Source organism: Phodopus roborovskii, unplaced genomic scaffold, assembly GCF_943737965.1.
Source record: "Phodopus roborovskii unplaced genomic scaffold, PHOROB, whole genome shotgun sequence".
NCBI lineage: Eukaryota > Metazoa > Chordata > Mammalia > Rodentia > Cricetidae > Phodopus > Phodopus roborovskii.
This window is the reverse complement of record NW_026125264.1, coordinates 2,546,704-2,566,129: the sequence shown is the minus strand read 5'-3', so window position 1 is coordinate 2,566,129 and position 19,426 is coordinate 2,546,704. Positions and strand designations below refer to the sequence as shown.

Sequence of the window (19,426 nt, the reverse complement as noted above, 5' to 3'; positions counted from 1 at the left end):
CCGGGGCACCCAGTCTCATGAAGCTGCATCAGACAGAGTCCAGCTAGCAAGCAAAGAGTCCTTTCAGAGAGATTCAGGCTCTAGCACTCAGATGCTAGGAGCAACAAGTTAACCTTTCTAACTCTAGCACCTCAGCCAGGCAGTGACAAAAGCTATTTTCTATTCTGCTAGCTAAATGGAAAGATAGCTGGAGTCCAGGAATAGGAGACCAGCCGGACAATACAGCAAGATGCTGTCTCAAAAAGGAAGTCAGTTGGAGAGGTAGCTCGGGGTAGAGCACTGGCCTAGCATGTGTGAGGCCCCAAGTTGAATCCCTGTACTACAGAGACGGAAAAAAAAAACCTCTACCGCTATGAACAAATGTTACCTAGTTTTCCTAAGGACTGGTAGAAATGTTCCTTCTTGCTTCCCTCCTTAGGAAGCCTGCTGGAGTTTCTTAAGAGTGAAGAAGGTAGCAAGCAGCCACTGCCAAAGCTCATTGACTTCTCAGCCCAGGTGAGCCAACAATGCTCAGGAAAAGGTGGTGTCACTTGAGTGTTCTGTGTCCTTTTGTGTGAATTCTCATCCCCTCCACATGCAGAGGGATTAGTTCCAGGACCCCACAGACACCAAAAATGTGTGTATGCTCAAGTCTCATAGAAAATAGGGTATTATTTACAAATATCCTAGGCACATTCTCCTATATACTGCTTAACTCATTTCTGGTGGCTTATGGAATTTAATATAAACACATAAATAGTTGTCAGTTTGTATTATTTAGGGGATAATAATCTTTTTTGTTTGTTTGTTTGTTTTTTGTTTTTTCAGACAGGGTTTCTCTGTATTGCTTTGGAACTAGCTCTGTAGACCAGGCTGGCCTTGAACTCACAGAGATCTGCCTGCCTGTACCTCCCTAGAGCTGGGACTAAAGGTATGCACCACCAATGCCCAGCTAATAATCATTTTTAAAAGTCTGTAGAGACAGAATGTAGAGCAATTGTTTTTAGAATGTTCTTGGTGTGTATTAGTTGGATCTGCAGGTGCAGAACCCACAGACATGAATGTTCTTCATATGGACCAATTCATACAGAACTCACATCACTATAGAATGGGTGTTTTAGAAAAGATTTATTTTTTTTTTATTTTATGTATATGGGTACTTTGCCTGCATGTAAGTCTGCATGCCACATGCATGCCTAGTGCCTGCAGATGCCAGAAGGGATCATCAGAGCCTCTAGAATTGGAGTTACAGATGGTTGTAAGCCACCATGCAGCATGGGGACCTAACCCAGGATCTCTGGAAGAGCAGTCAGTGCTCTTAACCACTGAGCCATCTCTCCAGCTCCTGGAATAATTTTGTTGGTTGGTTGGGTTTTGATATGAGGCATGGAACCTAGGGCCTCACATGCAGAGAAGGACTTTACCTTTAGCTAGCCGTGGAAGTTATTCATTCTTTATGTGACAGATCACCTCAATGCTTAGTAGCCAGAAATAACTTTGAATATTTCCCATGAATCTCTGGACTGACTGCAGCAGGCTAGGAGGACCACTCTGTGAACTGAGGGGATGCTAGAGCGTGTGCAAGGTGATCCTTATAATCTCTCTCCATGTGGCCTCTCATCACTCAGCATTTCAGCACAGCTTCTTTATAGCGCTGCATCAGAGCCCCAGGGGGGACCCAGCCAAGGAGTGGGTAGGTAAGCCTCTGTTTGCACGGACTTGTCAATACCCTGTTGGCTGAAACCAATCACAGTAGCCAAGACCAGAGTCAGTGCTGGACAGGAGCGATGAGACCTGGTAGGCACGTAGAGTCTGGTCACAGGACCTGAATGGAGGTGTGAAGACCTTAAGTACAAAGGGCATGATGGTCAGTGTAACCCTCCTGAATGTTAATTCAGGAGGCAGAAGATGGATGATCAGGAGTTCCAGGCCAGGCTTGAGCTACAGACTGTCTAAAAAAGAAAAAAACGTTAAACACCAATGAGGAAACTGAAGCCCAGGGAGGCTCTGCTGGCCTCCCTGGCCAACTTCAGATTAGGGGGAGGGGTGGGTGCAACAATGATGAACAGGCAAACACTGCTGGCCTCTTGCAGTTCTCTTGCAAATGAGACCATGGGGGTTAAACAATGGGCTCCCCTGACCCCACCACCCCATGGCCTGGGCTCACAGTCTGAAGAGCAAGAATCCGGCAAAGGGGATATGTAGGGCTTGGGGACAAATCACAAAACCCATATAAAATGGGTAAGCACAACGAAAATGGTTCAGTGGGTCAGCTATGCTCGGTGCACAGCACCCTGGTTTTGTACACCAATGCTGTACAGAGAGAGAGAGATTCTTTCTTACAAACACACACACACACACACACACACACCCGCCACACACAGCACAAGTGCTGTTTTTCTCCAACCCTGGCTCATGCTTTCGCCTCTCTGTGGGAAAACATGCTGCTGTGGGAACTCACAGCTTGGTCCAGCTTGGTCACAGAAGGATTCACCAGGAAGTGGTCTCTAGGAGGAGCCTGGGGATTAGAAATTCTGCACATGCAGAGGAGTAAGAAAGGAGGTCTAGACAAAAGAAACAGCCAGTACAAAAGCCCTAAGAGAAAATGAAGGGGCTGAGCCTGGGCAGCCAGAACGAGGCACAGATGAAAGGGATGTGTCGTGCAGCCCAGGGGGAGCTGAAGGAGTTTGCAACACAGCCTAAGGCTGAGCCTGGTGGAGAGGCCTAGGTCAGAGCTCATTTGAGTATGCAAACACCAGGGGCCCAGAACCACTGGCAAGATCTAACCAGAGATTCTACTTTCAGAACCCTGAACACTAGAGGCATATGGAAATCAAGGCCTGGCACTTCCATTTCAGTGGGCCCCAGGCCTCCTGCAAACAATAGTGTGGCCTGTTACTAAAGTATAACCATCAACCAGCAGAAGCCTTGCAAGAGCTACTGTTCAGGCTAGGGACATAGCTGGGTCAGTAGAGAGCTTGCCTAGCACACATGAAGTCCCAGGCTTGACCCCCAGCCCCACATAAACCAGATGTGCTGGTGCATATCTGTAATCTGAACATTTGACGGGTAGAAGCAGGAGGATCAGATGTTCAAAGTTATCCTTGGTTATTTAGTGAGTTCTAGGTCAGCCTGGCTGCATGAGATTGTCTCAAAAAAAAAAAAAAAAAAAAAAACCACTCTCCCTGTTTCACAGCTGAGGAAAGCAAACAAGGCCGGAGAGATATTCTGGTCATGGTACATTCAAAAGCAGAGGTTGGTTCTGAGTCCAGGGTGAACAGATGCTACCTGGGGACCTGGTTTTGTGACTTCAGTCCTCCTCTGCTTCTCGGGCTCCCTGTCTACAGTTTGATGTTTTATATAATAGATCTGTTTTAATGGCCTAAGAGAGCTATTCCTGGACTGGAGATATGGCTCAGAAGTTAAGAACACTGGCTGCATTTCCAAAGGACCCAGGTTCAACCCCCAGCACCCACATGGCAGCTCACAACTATAACTCCATTTCCAGGAGATCTGACACCCTCACACAGACATGCATGCAAGCAAAACACCAATGCACATAAAATAAGAATGAATATATTTTAAAGAGAGAGAGAGAGAGATCTAGTCATAATGAAGTTGGCAAGGAGTGGCCTTATTTGTGACCGTTCTTTTGTCCTGAGCATAAGTCCTGGGCTAGAGACTGGGGATGTAGCTCCAAGGTAGAGCACTGGCCCAGTATGCAGGTCCTGGGTTTAGTTTCCAGCAGGATACATACATATACACAAAAGAACCATGGACTAGAATCTGCTAACCAGTTCTTCTGGGACTCCCTGATGCTCTTGGAAGCAGATCCAAGTTCTCCTACCTGACTTCATGGGGATCTGCCTGGTGGTTTTGAAATCTCATTGGCTCATCACCATCAAGTCCCAGGGACACCTGATCGCAATTCACCTATCCTTACATAGTTGGCAAACATTTGAGAAGCAACATTCTACAAGTGTAGGGTTTGAGTGACTTACAATGTGTTTGTGTTGGTCCTAGCTCTGCCAGTAAAGCTCTGGTCAAGACACTGGGCCACTCTATTGGCATTCATTACTAGCCACCTCTGTAAGGGCCTACTATGTGGAAGACTGTCCTTATCTGTGCTCCAAGCTTCAAGGTTAATCTCCTTATGAACCCTGGGAGACTGGCTTGAGGTCACAGAGCTTGGGGATTGAGATGAGCTGGTCCAACTCTGGATCCTTTAGCCATGATGCTCCATTACCTCCCAAGCAGAATTAGTATTCCTGCCCCATTGAGCCCCAGCGGTGTATGCGTGTCAGCCAATGGGAAAGCACTAGGCACAGAGAGTGAGTGGACTCAGCAAAGCCATAGCTCACAGCCCTTGTTCTGGAACTTTCATGCTATGCAGCTATGAATTGGTTATTTACTTCTCTGGGCTTTCATTTTCCCTCCTGTGGAAAGAGATAGCAAGAATACCTCCCCAAGCACATGGGGTGAAAAAAAGAAAAAAACCTGTTATCAATTTATAATAAATCAGCTGCAGTATCATCCTAATAACATGTGCTGTTCTTTTAAGGATGCCCTATAAATTTTCCACACTCTTCAGGTCAATACTGGTCTCACTCCACTACAACCTCTATTCCAGACAAAATCAGTTTGGAGATTGCATTCAGAAAGTTGGATCTGTTTCCAGTGCCTTTGACGCCCCCTGCTGTTCATTCTTTGCAAGTGCACTACCTGTCCCTTTAGGCTTTGCAGTTTACTAGACAGCCCTGCTTTGGTCTGTCTGATCAGAGGCTACCACTCAGGGTTCCCCAGATAGTCTCACCTGATAATTCAGTCTAGGCTTCTAGAGTCAGCCTGATCTGAAGCTGATATTCAGGACAAGTATCTCTTTGAGTGGATTGTGATGATTCTACCTTCACAAAGCTCCAAGATAGTTTCCTAAATTGTACAACAACCAAGATTCATCTTCCACTGCTTTTGTCCTAAACTTTGTAGGTAAGAAAATCTCCAAGTCACAGCCATCTATCTTTCTACCAGAAGTTTCCAGAATAAGAATTCTTCACACTGGCCACATGTCATGGGCTGGCCAACTCGGCTGCCATGACGGCTGAGATCTAGTGCTTCAAGTCGGTCCACCCCAACAACTACTTCATCTACGAGCTGCTAGAGCATGTGGAGGGGCTGGCGCTATAGAGCCAGATCCAGCAGCATGCCATAGCCATCAAAGATGGAAACCTAAAGCATGGCTCTGACTGAGGATGGGAGCAGCTCCAAGGAGCCTGAGAAACCCATGGAGGCTTACAAGGGAGATGCATCAGTGCAGAAGGAGTCTGAAGAGCCACAATATCTGTGGAACAACTCTGTAAAAAGCAGATCCTATGGGAAGATGCTTTTAAAGAGTGCACTCACGAAACTGGAAGATGGCAGAGCAGAACCACGCATGGAGAGTGTGACAAAACTAAGATGCAGAGATGGGAGCAATGGGGGAGGGTACACTGGGGCTGCCACTGCTGCTCACCCTTGTGGGAGCAGCACAATTGTGCCCTGTGAGCCTTGGGCCTGCCAGCACCAAGAGCAGGGAGGTGTGCTGTGGACTGGTGTTCTCTCAGATCCTGCCCCTGGATGCCCTGCCTAGCCACAAGATCACCCTGACTCTGAGCAACAACCAGATATCCAAAATGAGTCTCAGTGACAGGCCAACATTTATGGTGCTTTAGAAACCAGCTACTTTGAACCAAACCAATGACCCATTGCAATGAATATTTGCATGTAAAGCTGTTTGGGGTGTGTGTGTGTGTGTGTGGGTGGGTGGGTGTGTGTGTGTTGTGTGGGTGTACTATGTGACACACTGCAGTTTTCAATGCCATTTCAACAAACAAATATGAGATGGATAGGTGGGAAAGAAGGAGGAACAAAGCAGCATGTGCACGATGGAGAGAGGCAGAAATAGAGATGTGACATCGGTGACAGGTGTGGGAGAAGGCTGCAGTGGACATGGGACAGAGGGGCATGTCATTGCTGAGTAGCAGCCTGGAGCTTATGCAGGCTCTTTTCCCAAACACACTACCCAGGGCACTATTGCCCTGGCTCTGAGAAACAAGATGTCCAAAGTGAGGAACAGCTCATTCTCTGGGTTGAACCTCCTAGAAAGATCCCCATCATCCCTGCTGCCCCCGGAGGCCTTGTCAGTATCTGTGGTCCATGCTACAGCTGGAGGACATGCTGGTATCTGTGCTGCCACTCTATCCATGTTGATGCCTGTGGATGCCTGTGGTTTGTGCCACCACTGGAGGTCATGCTGATGTCTGTGGGGCATGCTGCAGCCGGGGGCTGTGTTAATGTCCATGAACTGTGCTGCCACTGGAGGATATGTTGAGGTCTGTGGTCTGTGTTACCAACAAAGATCATGTAGATGACTGTGGTCTATGCTGTCACCTGAAGTCACGTTGATGTCTATGATCTGTACTGCCACTGGAGACCACGCTAAGGTCATAGCCATATAGATCTCTGTGGTCCATGCTATTGCCAGAATCCATGTGGAAGTACATGACCCTTGATCTGTGTTGTCACTGACTGTAAAAAGCAAGGAAGCTACTTTTGCAGTGGTATGGATGACTGCAGAGTCACCATTGAAAAGAGGTCCATAGAAGGCTTCTGTGACAACCTCCCCCAACCCCCACCCTTCCCTCCCTGCAAAAAGGAACAGTCTAGATAGGAAGCCATTTACAGGAACTCTTTAAAACTGTGGTAGGGATGCTAAAGTATAGTTCTTCCCAGGTGGTGCCTTCCAGCAGGGGTGAGGGTGAGGAAGGACTCAGTCTTCTTTAAGGGGCTGACTTGGGCATTTGATCATGCTACAGTCAGTATATAGGCTACACAAAATGGAGTTGTGGAGTTTTGTTTTGTTTTTTTCCTTTTTTTTTTTTTTTTTTTTTTTCTTTCCTTGGAGGAGGTCACAAGGGTGGGGGTGGACCTGAGGAACTGGGAAGTGATTGTAATCAGGTGCATTATGTGAAATTCCCAAATAAAATTATGTTAGAAAAAGAATTCTTTGGAATTCTTTATTAGAATTTAGTAGTGGGGATGACATTGTCTCTTTCGGATGCAGATTTCGGAGGGCATGGCCTTCATTGAGCAAAGGAACTACATCCACCGAGATCTCCGGGCTGCCAATATCTTGGTCTCTGCATCACTGGTGTGTAAGATTGCTGACTTTGGCCTGGCACGGATCATCGAGGACAATGAATACACAGCTCGGGAAGGTAGGGAATGCTGCCCTCCTGAAAGGGCTGTGAGATCTGAGGGTGGACACTTGTAAGAGAGACTGGAAACACAAAGACCTGTCCTAGACTAACTCTTGCATCAAATTTGGCAAGATTCTTGTGCATTAGTTGACAAAATACCCAACAAAGGGTACTTAGGGAAGACTTTAATTTGGCTTACAGAGAAGACAGTCCATCATGATGGGTCACTAATAGTATAAAACTGGTCACATTGTATCCACAGTCAGGAAGCAGACAGACAGATGCTGGTGTTGAGCTTGCTTTTTCTTTTTTATGTGGTCCACCACCCATCAGATGGTGCTGCTCACATTTATTGGTCTTGCCATCTCAATTAACCCTATGTAGGAAGTCTCTCACAGACATACCCAGGGTCCTTCTCCTAGGTGATTTTATATCCTGTCAGGAAGACAATGTTAATGTCACACACACACAAGACTTGAAGAGGAACATTTCAGATTAGATTGTGAAGTGACAACTTCAGCAAGTACAGGTAGCAGTGAGAGGTGAAAGTAACTTTATGCCCAGGAGAGAAAAACAGCAATCTAAATGTCCCCAAACAGGATGTGCATATCAACTATAGCACTCACAGAGTGTGGCATCGTACAGCAGCGAAAAAACCCATACCAGGGGCTGGAGATGGCACTCAGGGATAGAGGCTAGACTAACACAGACGGCTATAGGTGCAATCCCCATCACACCGTGCACCAATGCCACCTGCAACTAAAGGGGAAAGGTGACATCCCAAAGAAAGAAGAGCAGATGCCAGAAGGTTCCACAGACAGGGAATCCAAAAGCAGGCAAAAGTTATTTGTGAAGCCTCATACTGAAACATCATCCTAACTGACACCCATCAGTTGATGAACACATGAAGAAAATGTGGAGAATTCAGAGCACAGAATAGTGTGTGTGATAACAAGAAATGGAGTGTTGAAAGGTACTGCAGCATACACAAGCTTTGGAAGCCAAGCACAAATACAGATATCTGTAACTCTTGGTATGAAATTCCCAAGAGAGGCAAAGAGAGCTGTGGAGGCAGAGAGTGGAGCAATGGTTGGATAGGACTGGGTGGGGGGCTCGGGAGAAAGGGGTTCTGATGGGACTGGATGACATGTGATGAAATAGTCTAAAATTCACAACTTTTCCGCTATTATAAAAGTCACTGGAGTACACACTTTAAATGTGTGGGTTTTAATGGTCTGTGAATTATATCTCATTAAAGCTGTAAAATTCACTTACTGGTGGGAGGTACTGCCCACAAGCAGCTGGAAAGAGCCTTCTGAAAAGCTGCAAATGTTCTCAGCCTTAATCTGATGATGATCACACTCAGCTATTGACCACCAAGTTAGAACTTAAATATCTGTATACTTTAGCTGGGCCTAGAGGTGTAAGCTTGTAACCCCAGCTACTCTGGAGACTGAGATCACAAGTTCAAGGCCTGCCAGTAGACAAGTTAATGGCCCTGTCTCAAAAAAAAAAAAAAAAAAAAAAAAAAAAGGCAAAGGGTAGTTCTGTGGCAAAGCACATAGCTAGCATGTGCTTTGTGCTAGACTCAATCTCCAGTAATACACACACACACACACACCATTTGATTTCTATCATGATTGGATAAAGTGATATAAAATGAAAAGTTGGGTATATAATCTAAGTATGCAGAGAATAAGTGGGATATGAAGAAAACTCTCTAGATATAAAAGATGGCAGCTGAAGATGTGGTTTGGTAATAGAGAGTCTGTCAAGCATGTTCAACTAAAGCTCTGGGTTTAAGATTTTGTGCCACCCAAACAAAAGTACGAAATAAAGAAAACAGCTGCCTTAGAGTTAGGGCTGTAAATCCTAGCACTCGAGAAGCTGAGGATTACCATGAGTTGGAGCCAACCTAGGATGTGTAGACCCTTTCTCTTGAAAAAAAAGGAGAGGTTGGGGTGGGAGGAGGGGAGGGGAGGGTGGTCAGGGTGCATGTGAGGGGGCAGAGAGAGTAAAAAAGGAGGGAGGTAGGGGGAACTGGGATCGACATGTAAAATAATAAATTAAATTAAAAAAAAAGAAAGGAAGGAGAGGCTGGAGAGATGGCTCGGTGAATGAAAGCACTTGATGCTTTTGTAGAGAACCTCGGTTAAGTTCCTGGCACCTACATGTTATTTACAACCATCTATAACCCCAGTTCTGTGAAGCAATTATCTAAATTGCTCTATTATTAATAACTCAAGAGTCAGATATTGGGGTAAAACCCTGATAAATCAAAAAGCAGAGAAGAATGACCAGCTGGACCTGTCTCTAGACTTCCCAGATCAATAGGACTTGAAAATCTTTTTAAGGCCCTCCCTATTCCTTCCTGTGTCTCTCTATCATATCTTGGGTCCTCCAAAATCTCTTTGGCTAATTCCAATCAGCTAATCATTGGCTCCACCCTTTGATTCAAGGTCAACTTTATTAATAGTCTCAGAGTGTCACAGTTAAATAAAATATCCTGCAACATTTCCCCCTTTTTGTCTAAATAAAAAGGAAAGGTTTTAATTATAACACAGTAAAATTATATATAATAAGAAAAATTACCAGGTATTACCTAAAGAAAAAGGAAAGGTTTTAACTCTTAACATAGCAAAACTATATACAATAAGAACAATTATCAGGTAAGAATTACATTTATAATATCTAATCCATTTTTATTTAGCAAATTCAGAGAAATTACTCTATTATCTATCTTACTTTGATGAGTCTTAAATTTTACACTTAAATCACTTGCTATCAAAACTTGCATTACCATCCTAAAAATATCCTTAAAACATTTTCTTAGATAAACAACTTAAGCTTTTATGTCTTTCAACCTTATAAACTTTACATCTCTTTTGTAAGTTTCTTTTCTGAATTTGGTAACAGAAAATGTTATAATCATCTAGTCTTCAACCCCTCAGAGACCCAAGAAGGATATAATATTACCCAAGTAAGCAAGAAGTACAAAGCAAACAACTTTCAAAACAATAGAAATGGCAGAGACATCTGGCTGCCTGGACAGTCACCCCAGGTTCCTCTGCAACACTGGGGCATGCATCTTTGGCCTACAGGCCTAGAATATCTTCTAGACATTTTTGTGGAGCAGGAATTTTGAAGGACTGTTCTACCTTGTCTTGGCAAACTTTGGCGTTGTCTTATTTTGTGTCCTGCTTACCCAGTTTGGACAACATAATGTCAGCAGTTGAGGCAAGAGCAGTTTCTTGCCCAGTGGCTAACTTTGCCACCAATGAAAGAGACTCCATATGGAGGTTCTTTGGTGCCCATCATCTTCTCTGAAGTAGATCGGTGCTTCCAGGAGCAGATGTATCTCACTGTCATGAAAATCCTTGTGTTATTAAAACATCTTAAATGTCATATTCTGTAGATCTCTGAAGTGTTTGAAGACCATCTATCTAAAATATAGGTCTGACCTTGAAAACACACCTAACATGACTACAAGTTTGATTGTTATAGTTGACTAACTACTAACCTGCATTTCTTAATTATCCTAAGTAGTTTATAATAATAGCTTTCAAGGACTAGAACATTATATTTTAAAATGAGCTGCAGAGGTAAAATACCCTAAACAAGGGTATATAGACATATATACAGTATGTTAAAATAAAAACAACCTTAAATTTATACCAATATACAAAAGTCCCTTAAATAAGAGTAGAAACACAGATACAATATTTTCTAACAAAAACAACTTTAAATTTATATCAATATACAAAAATCCATACCATGTAAATTATTTGAGATTAATAGTTGCTTGCTAGTTTAAAAGTAGGTTCAATAATCTACCCTTTTATCCCATCATTCTTATACGCCCCCCTTTTATCTTTTCAAAAAGAGATCCCTGAATCTGACCTCCTTTTCTTAGTTTCCTCCCTGGCCATTACCAATAACAACTTGCAACTAACCCCCGCAAGTGGTGATAAACATCCATAATCCACCAAATAACCAAAAACCACCCCCACCTCTTGGGAATGGGGGTGTCATGTTCTTAAAATGATTTCCTGTTTTCTGGGGCAAGGACATCTTTAGTGGATTCATCATTGCAGAGTACCATCATCTTCTTGGAGAACTCAAAAGTCACTTCTAGGAATGGCCATGGTTCACTGCAGAAAATTTAAACATTTAAATATGTCTTCTATTTTTAATTGAATTGGAACCACAAAAAGGCCATTTGCCTTATATGTCTGTAGAGAAGTTGCAACGATTGGGAACTAATTCAAATTAGCATCATGTGACAGAGGGTGACAGTGGTCCTGGTGTTGGGGGCGGAGCTCAGTCAGTGGTTTTGGGGTGGCCCTGGCTCTTTCCATAGGCAAGAACCAACCCTAAGAGGAGGCATTAGAGTCAACATGGCAGTTTGGACTGCAGCAAGAACTTGGGGCTCAGTGTCCTCAGATCCCTCCCTGAGTCCTGGTTAAGTCGCTTTCTTCCCCTGATGCTGCTACTTTCATGATGAAGCCAGTCAGGGTTATGGCAACTCTGAAAGGCTCCTGTGTTCATGGCTGCTCAGGGTGATGTGTGCCTTGTGGGCATTAAAGCATTCAAGACGGTGGCCTGGCTGCTCATCCTATAGGCCCGCTTTGGCCATGAAGCCAAGTGCCCTGCTGAAGTCTTTGAAAGGGAACCCTAGAAGCCCTGCTGTTTGGCAGCTGCTGGTCCTGCCCCTCATCTTTCAGCCTGTGTGCTCTGCCTGCCATGATGGGGCATGGACAGTAGGTGGCAGCAGAGAGTGGTTGAGAGCTGGGCCATAATCGCGAACACTGACTTTCAACGTTGTGATAGTGCAGAAATAGTTGCATTCAGAAGAAATGATGCAAAGGTGGGCATGATGGCACATGCCTCCAGTCTGGGCAATAGGGAGGTGGAGGCAGACTGATCAGGAGTTCAAGGCCATTCTCTCTATGAAGTGAATTGAGGCCAGCCTAGGCTGTATGAGATCCTGTCTCATAAGAATGAATGAATGTATCAATGAATGAATGAATGAATGAATGAATGAATGAATGAATATGCTCCCCCTTTGGATATTGATTTCTTTCTCAGTCTAATGATAGGCTGTCCTCCCTCATGATACTAAGACAGGGCAGTCAGCTCAGCTCTGCTTTAGTCACCAGAGGAAACAACAAAGAAGCCATGATGTGAAGTTGCTGAACTAAGTGAGCTAAGTGTTCAAGGCATTTCTGAGTTCTGGTTTCTGACTTACCGTGGGTTCATCAGAACATAATCCTAAATCAAGTATCGGTTACAAACCATGGTCACCAATCAGACTGTAATGGAGACAAATACCCACAAACAGCTAATCAAACCCATCCCAGAGGGAAGGAGGGAGGAGTCAGGAAGGAACACCCAGTGACTAGGGCAAACCTCTGGCAGCAGCTGAAGTCCTCTCCTGTACCCCATAGCTGGGGGTAGGCTAAGTATCAACTGTAACCTGGACTAAAGCCACCCTAGAGCTCCTCCATCCCCAAAGACCTCCAGGACTCCACTTCTCAGAGTTATGATTCACCTGGTGTCAAGGAGGTGGTCCCCAAAGCGAGCGCCTGCATTGTATCCTTATTCCCGTTCCTCCTTGCTTCAACTGTCTATTCTCAAGACAAATGTCTCTTGATATCATGGATCTTGGAAGCATATTGCAAAGGCAACACGGTTTGCAAGCGGCAGCAGGTGTCCCTGTCCTGGTTCCTCTTTCCCTAGCAGAGGCCCAGCCCTCACTGTTGTCCAGACTCACTTTGATTCTGCTCTGTCCAACCCTGCAGGAGCCAAGTTCCCCATCAAGTGGACAGCTCCTGAAGCCATCAACTTTGGTTCCTTCACCATCAAGTCAGATGTCTGGTCCTTTGGTATCCTGCTGATGGAAATTGTCACCTATGGCCGGATCCCTTATCCAGGTAAGGAAAGGGATGTCGGTCTAGGGGTACGTCTAAAGCCCAACCTGGCCATGATCCATTCTGTCAGCATGTCTATTAAACTGGGCTCTTGATCATCCCCCAACCTCTCTTCACCTCTCCCATTTCAATCAGAGGTACCACCATCCGCCATTCCTCAGCCTGCACATATAAGGGATTTGTTAACTGTTTCCTCTTTCACACGCCCTGTTGCACCTAAGCAATCAGGTGCAGGTAGTGGATAAGAAGATCTGGAGAAGCCAGACTGGCAGGGTGTGTGTTCGGTAATGAATGTAGATGTTCACTAAAGTGTCTAGGAAGCCATGACATGGCATGGGGCTGGGAAGAAGTCCAATGAGTTGTTTTTTTTTTTGAAACAGGATCATATGATGTAGCCCTGGCTGGCCTGGAACTTGCTATGCAAATCAGGCTGGCCTTGGAGATCCATCTGCCTCTGACTTCCAAATTCTAGGCCTAAAGGTGTACACACATGGATGCTTTCTACCTTTAAGAGACATATGCTTGAGGCTGGAGAGGAGAATCAAAGGTTAAGAGTACTCTTGCAGAGAATGGTAGTCCCATTCCCAGCACCCACATGGCAGCTCACAGTAATCCATCACTCCAGTTCCATGGGGTCTGATATCCTTTTCTGGCTTCCAAGGGCACCAGCATATATATGGTGTATATATGCACATGTATATATGCATGTATGCATATATATACACACAGAAAATATAAATAAATAAATTATGTGAGGGATCAGGCTTTGGTTTAGTGTGAATGGATGAGAGGATGTGAACAAGGTGGCTCCAGGCAACTGGGGACAGGGTGCTGGGACTAGCAACAGAGATAACCTAATGAACTGGGCCACATTTCAACAGAAGCAGATAGATTTGAGGATGCCTGTCCTGGCATGGAAGGAACTATGGACGTTTGATTCACTTGGGGTGATATATAGACATCCAAGTAAGATGTTCAAGGTTTCTTTGGTTCTTAGGTTCTGCTCTTAATCATTGAATCATCTCTTCAGCAAACCCCAAGTTAAAAAGCAAAACTAAGAATAAAAATAAAGTTGGTGATGATAGGTATTTCATGATTGTTTTTATAAATAACAAATGTAAAGTTAAATAGAATAAGGAAATGATCCTATTCAGAGTGACCTTGAGTCTGGCCAATGGTTTTGTGTGCATACTAGTAAAATCCAGACAGATTACATAACCTACATCCATTCAGATGCCTGAGGCTGCAATTAACAAAACTAATGGACAGCCAGCTGTGGTAGTACACACCTTTAATCCTGGCTCAGTGAACTTGAGGCCTACTGTTCTACATAGTGAGTTCCAGGATCAGAGCTACATAGTGAGACCCTGTCTCAAAAATAAAGATAGGGACTGGAGAGATTGTTCAGCTCTTAAGAACACTGGCTGCTCTTCCAGAGCACCTGGATTCAATTTCCAGCACCCATATGGCAGCTCACAACTGTCTGTAACTCCAGTTCTAGAGGCTCTGCTAGTCTCATACAGACATACATGCAGGCAAAATACCAATGCACATGAAATAAAAATAAATAAATAAATAAGATAGAAAAATGAGAGAGAGAGAGAGAGGACATCCAAGAGTGGGGGAACAGTAGGTTGGTTAATGCTCTGCCTCCTATGAGATCTGGCATGGTTTTGGTGGCCGGACAAACTCAGCAACTGGACAGCTATCGGGACTTAGTTTCTGTATCTTCCCCATATATTCAGATGGGAACTACAGCTCCACTTGTCACTTCTCACCCTGACTAAATTCCACACCTCTTTCTCAGGCATGTCAAACCCAGAGGTGATCCGGGCACTAGAGCATGGGTACCGAATGCCTCGACCAGAACACTGTCCAGAAGAGCTCTATAGTATCATGACCAGGTGCTGGAAGAACCGACCAGAGGAACGGCCCACCTTCGAATACATCCAAAGTGTGCTGGATGACTTCTACACGGCCACTGAGAGCCAGTATCAGCAGCAGCCTTGATGGGCAGGACACGAGCAGAGCCAAGTCCCAGGAGTGCCTGTGACATGCTTAACCTTCTGAGTCCACTCCCAGACACCAACCCCTCCTTTACACACTCCAGCCACAGATTCTTCAGCTGACGAGTGGGTGGGGTGGACTTCACAATCTCTTTTTGACTCTAGTCATCTGCAATCTGCCATTCTCAGGGTCCCCATGTTGATATTTCTTATTTGCCTGAGATGATTGAATTCAAGCTATAGTCTGTGGTTTAAGTGGGAACCTTAAAATATTATTTAAATAAAGATATGAATGTCAAAGGCTTTCCCCAAAGGTCAGCTTCTCTGTTCCCAAATGTCTATTTCTCTTCTTGCTGTGTGACATATTAGAAAGAAGAAGAACCTTCCCAGAGGCCAGAAGTGTGAAGAAAAGAGAGAATCTAAATGGGGAGATGGCTCAGTCAGTAAATGCCTATCCTGCAAGCACAGGGACCTGAGTTCAATCCCCAGAACTCATGTAAAAATGCTGTGTATGGTGGTGTGCATTTGTAATCTCTGGTGGGGGTGAGGGGTACTGGAGACCAGAGGATGCCTGGGACTCACTATCCAGACAGTCTAGCCTAATTGGTGAGCTCCAGGTTGGTGAGAGACTCATCTCAAAGGAGATGGATGGCATCCTGGACAGTGACACCTGAGGTTATCCTCTGACCTCTACACACATGTACACACATATGTAACTCCATACACACAACACACACCTATGCATAAAAAGGGGAAAGATTAGAAGCAATGCTCAAGGTTTTCCAACCATACTAAATTACTTGCTGGCTGTACCAGCTTCCTTTTGTTTCCTTAACAAATCCCCACAAGCTTGGGTGGCTTCAAATAGCTTGGGCAGCGTGGGGAAGCCCTGCCAGCAGGGCTCTGCTGCTCCTGTAGATTCAAGGGGGAGAGATTGCTTCCTTGCCTCTTCTGGCTTCCAGAGGCTGCCTTCACCTTTGACTGTTTCTGCACACCACTCCAAGTCCTACTTCTATCTTCTGGTCTCCCCTGCGCCTTCATCTACCTCATCCTCTAGCATAAGTACACTGGACTCACTTAACTAAGCCAGAAGAATCCTTCCACTTCATGATCCTTAATCACAATTGCAAGTCCCCTTTGCCACAGCAACATCTTTCTCCGCTTCTAGGGATTCACACATGCACACCTTTGAGGGACCATTACTCTGCCTACCACACTGTGGGCCTGGGTGCTCTATGGTTTTGCTTTCCTTTCAGAAGCTGGGCCTGACAGGACACCACATATGACCTCTTTCCTGTTGAGCCATACTAATACACAAGCTAGGTCTCCCTCAGGGATGCTGGCCATTGCCCATGGACACACAGACATTATGACTGCTAAATTGGCTCTCATTGGCTGCCTATAAGCCAGGCTCTCCACAGCTCCCTCCTTGGGTTCTATTAATGTTCTCAAGCTGCTTAGGGAACTCAGGAAGAGAATGGGGTTTTACTGTTTTATCATAAAGGATACAACAAAGGAAATGATGACAAAATGCACAGTGGGAAAGGGCTACGTGGCACTTCCACGTCCTCTTTAGACCTGTGACTCCATAGAAATCTCCACATATCCAGCTATCTGGAAGCTCTCTGAACCCTGTCTTTCAGAGTTTTATGGAGACTTTATTGCCTAGGTGTGATTGCTAATGAACTGGGTGGGAAAACCTAGCAAGGCCTGTTTTGTTTTGTTTTGTCTTGTTTTCCTCTCCATGTGGCTTTTCTACCTTCAGGCTATGGGTTAGAATCCCACTGGAGTGAGGAGACCCTTATCACATACTATACAACAAAAGACTTTATGGCCAGCTCCCAGACAAAAAGCCTGGGGAAGGATAAGGACTGTTACGACCTACTTAGGGAAAACAGCTTCGCTTTTATGGTCTGACTTGAGGAGGAAGTAATAAAATGGAAACCCTGCACAAAATCTAAAACTACATCACACACACACACACACACACACACACACACACACACACACACACGCACCCCACAACTTACCTGATTGCTTTCTTGCTTTGAGGTTTGGAATACATACTTTGGAAAACAAACCCCAGGGCCTTACTTACAACCTTGCACTAGAAATTTGTTCTATTTCCATTCATTAATGCATGGGAAGGAAGAGCAGCCGTCCCTGTCCCACTGATGCTGGGCTTGGCCATGAGACTTGTTTCGACCAATTGCACATTAGCAAAAGCAAAGGAAACAAGTTTAGAGAGTTGTTTCTGGTCTTCCCCTCCAGCCTTCTTCCCTGATTGAAATGTGGCCTATGGAAAATGAGTGACATGAGGAGCAAATCTGGACCAGTCTTCAGGTTGGCACCAAATCCAGCTGAGCCCAGTCTAGGCTGGCTGAACCCCAGCTGGTCCTCAGACATGAGAAGGAGAAACAATTACCTTAAGCTTGTGCTTTCTAGGGTTGTTTTGCTACATGAATATTATGGTAATGACTGACTAACACAGGCCTGGTTTCATTTTCTTAACAAATATTTTTTCAATATTTTAAATTATTTCTCTTTTGAGACAGGGTCTCACTATGTAGTCCAAGCTGGTCTCAAGCTCCTGATCCTCCTGCCTCTGCCTCCTGAGGGCCTGGATTATAGGTGCATCCTACCACAGCTGTCCAGTTTCTTATTTTTAAACTTCCTCATTGCAGGGGGTTAGCATGTGCCACAGCACTCACGCGGGGTCAGAGGACAAACTGTAGAAGTTGGTCCTCTCCTTCCACCATGTGGGTCCCAGGCTTGAACTCAGGTTTGGTGGCAAAGCACCTTTATGTGCTGAGCCATCTTGCCAATCTCAGTTTTTAATTATAATGAAGTACAGTCAACCAAAACATACTGTGTTGGGGGCTAAACAGATGTTAAAAGCACTTACTGCTCTTGTGGAGGACCTGGTTTAGGTCTCCAGTTACAACTATCTATAACTCCAGTTCCAAAAAATTGGATGCCCTCTTCTGGACACCTCAAGAATGGCATGCACATGGTGCACCAACATACAAGAATGGTGTGTGTGGGGGTGGGGGCATATCACAGTAGCACATATACAGAAGTCAGAAGACAGTGTTGTCAAGTGTAGGTCCTCACCTTTGACCTTTCACCTTATTTAAGACAGAGTGTCTTGACGCTTCCATCTCTGTGCCAGGCAAGCAGCCCTGAGAGCTTTTGCAGCCTCTGTTACAGTTTAGTGGGTGCTGCCTGCTTCTGTTTAAAGGGGTGCTGCCTGCTTCTGTTTAAAGGGGTGCTGGAGTTACTGGTGCTTGCATTACTTACACACGGCTACTTTTTCATGGAGGAAGAGTGTGGGACAGGGTCTCACTATGTAGACCAGGCTGGCCTCAAACTCACAGAGATCTGCCTGCCTCTGCTTCCCTGGGGTTTAGAGGCATGGCAATCATTCTTGGCCCATGCCCAGCTTTTCTTTTTACCTTGGTTTTGGTTTTGGTTTTTCAAGACAGGGTTTCTTAGTGTAGCTTTGGAGCCTGTCCTGGAACTAGCTCTGTAGACCACGCTGGCCTTGAACTCACAAACATCCACCTGTCTGTGCCTCCTAAATGCTGGGATTAAAGGTGTGCGCCACCACTGCCTGGCCCATGCCCACCTTTTTATGTGGGTTCTGGGGATCTGAACTCAGATTAACTCAGTCTGTCAAGAGTACTTTAGTCAACTTCTCTACCCCTCCTCCCTGGTTTTTGTTTTTTGTTTGTTATTTTTTCAGGCAAGATTTCACTAAGTTGCTCAGGCAGACCTCAAGTTCCTGGGCTCCAGCAATCCTCCTGCCTCAGAATAAAATCTTCTTTCACAGACTTATGCTCTTGGTGTTGTATCTGTCTCCATGCTTTCAACTGTCTTTTCTGTGATCTGGGATGAGTCATTGTTAGATGAAATAGTAGGAGAGAAGGAACTGACTCATTGACCTTGTCTATATAGTAACAAATTCTAATCCCTGTAACTCCAGCACTTGCAAGGCCAAGGCAGGAGGATTGGTATGAATTCAAGACCAGCTTGGGCTGCATAGCAAATACCAGGCCAGCCGGGGCAAAACAGAAGAAGGGAGAGAGACAACTCCTAAGCTTGAAGAATACGTTTTCAAAACATTTATGTAACTGGGGACTAGTATCCAAAATATACAAAGAGTTCTCTTGACTTAATAAGAAAACAACTCGATTTCAAAGAGCAAGATTGGAAAAGGCACCTCATGAGTGGCACAAGGACAACAGATAAGCAGGAGAAAGATGTTCCACATCAC

The 19,426-nt window shown here is 44.9% G+C and overlaps 1 protein-coding gene across 1 annotated transcript in view; it reads left to right on the top strand.

Annotated features, from left to right (window-relative positions):
* Positions 1 to 15,463, top strand: part of Hck (HCK proto-oncogene, Src family tyrosine kinase) — a 43,181-nt gene extending 27,718 nt beyond the window's left edge. The window contains exons 10-13 of the mRNA XM_051193326.1: positions 419 to 495; positions 7,079 to 7,232; positions 13,016 to 13,147; positions 14,952 to 15,463. Of these exons, the coding sequence (XP_051049283.1) occupies positions 419 to 495; positions 7,079 to 7,232; positions 13,016 to 13,147; positions 14,952 to 15,154 (566 nt within the window). The 3' untranslated portion in view covers positions 15,155 to 15,463. The remainder of the gene's footprint in view (positions 1 to 418; positions 496 to 7,078; positions 7,233 to 13,015; positions 13,148 to 14,951) is intronic.
* The last annotated feature ends 3,963 nt before the right edge of the window (positions 15,464 to 19,426 follow it).